The sequence below is a fragment of the Bison bison genome, unplaced genomic scaffold (genome assembly GCF_000754665.1).
Source record: "Bison bison bison isolate TAMUID 2011002044 unplaced genomic scaffold, Bison_UMD1.0 scf7180017864068, whole genome shotgun sequence".
Classification (NCBI taxonomy): Eukaryota; Metazoa; Chordata; class Mammalia; order Artiodactyla; family Bovidae; genus Bison; species Bison bison.
The window spans coordinates 3,428,935-3,429,483 of NW_011494640.1; the positions used below are offsets into that span (position 1 = coordinate 3,428,935).

Sequence of the window (549 nt, forward strand, 5' to 3'; positions counted from 1 at the left end):
CACCTGTGAGTAGGGGGCGCCGGGAGCTGCCTGATTACCTGGGATGAGGCCAAGGGAGAGCTGTAGCTGCAGGCCCAGCAGCAGCAGCACGCAGGCCCCCTGCATGACGGTGTGATGGCGGAGGGTCAGGATGGGACCTGGGGAGGGCAAGGCTTGCCCTGGGTCTTAGGCAAGGCTGGGACACCAGGTACCAGGTCAGTACTAGCTGTCCGGGCTGAAATCCCTGCTATTAAAGTCTCCTTGTCCCTCCCAGTTTCGCGGGTGGCCACACCCTGCCCCTCACCTGCCCTATGACTTTGAGTCCTGTTGCCAGGGGCATGTGGTGGGTGTGGCTTAGCCAGTAGGGGTCCTGAGGATTCAGGTCCCTCCCTCCCAGGATGGTCCCCAGCTGTCTCCTCAGGGTGGGGTGGGGATTAGGGTGCAGATGTCTTAGGCCTGAGGAACATTTTCAAGGTCCTGACTGAGGCTCCTCCCAGCCCTCTGCTCACCAAGTCCTGTGGGAGAACCATCTCTCCTTCCTTCACGTGTTCAGCGTTTTCTGAGACTCAG

The 549-nt window shown here is 60.7% G+C and overlaps 1 protein-coding gene across 1 annotated transcript in view; it reads right to left on the minus strand.

Moving 5' to 3' along the window:
* The window catches only part of LOC104986493 (intestinal-type alkaline phosphatase), a 3,939-nt gene extending 3,834 nt beyond the window's left edge, over positions 1 to 105 (minus strand). Inside the window, exon 1 of the mRNA XM_010837093.1 lies at positions 39 to 105. Within this exon, the coding sequence (XP_010835395.1) occupies positions 39 to 105 (67 nt within the window). The remainder of the gene's footprint in view (positions 1 to 38) is intronic.
* Between the last annotated feature and the right edge of the window lie 444 nt (positions 106 to 549).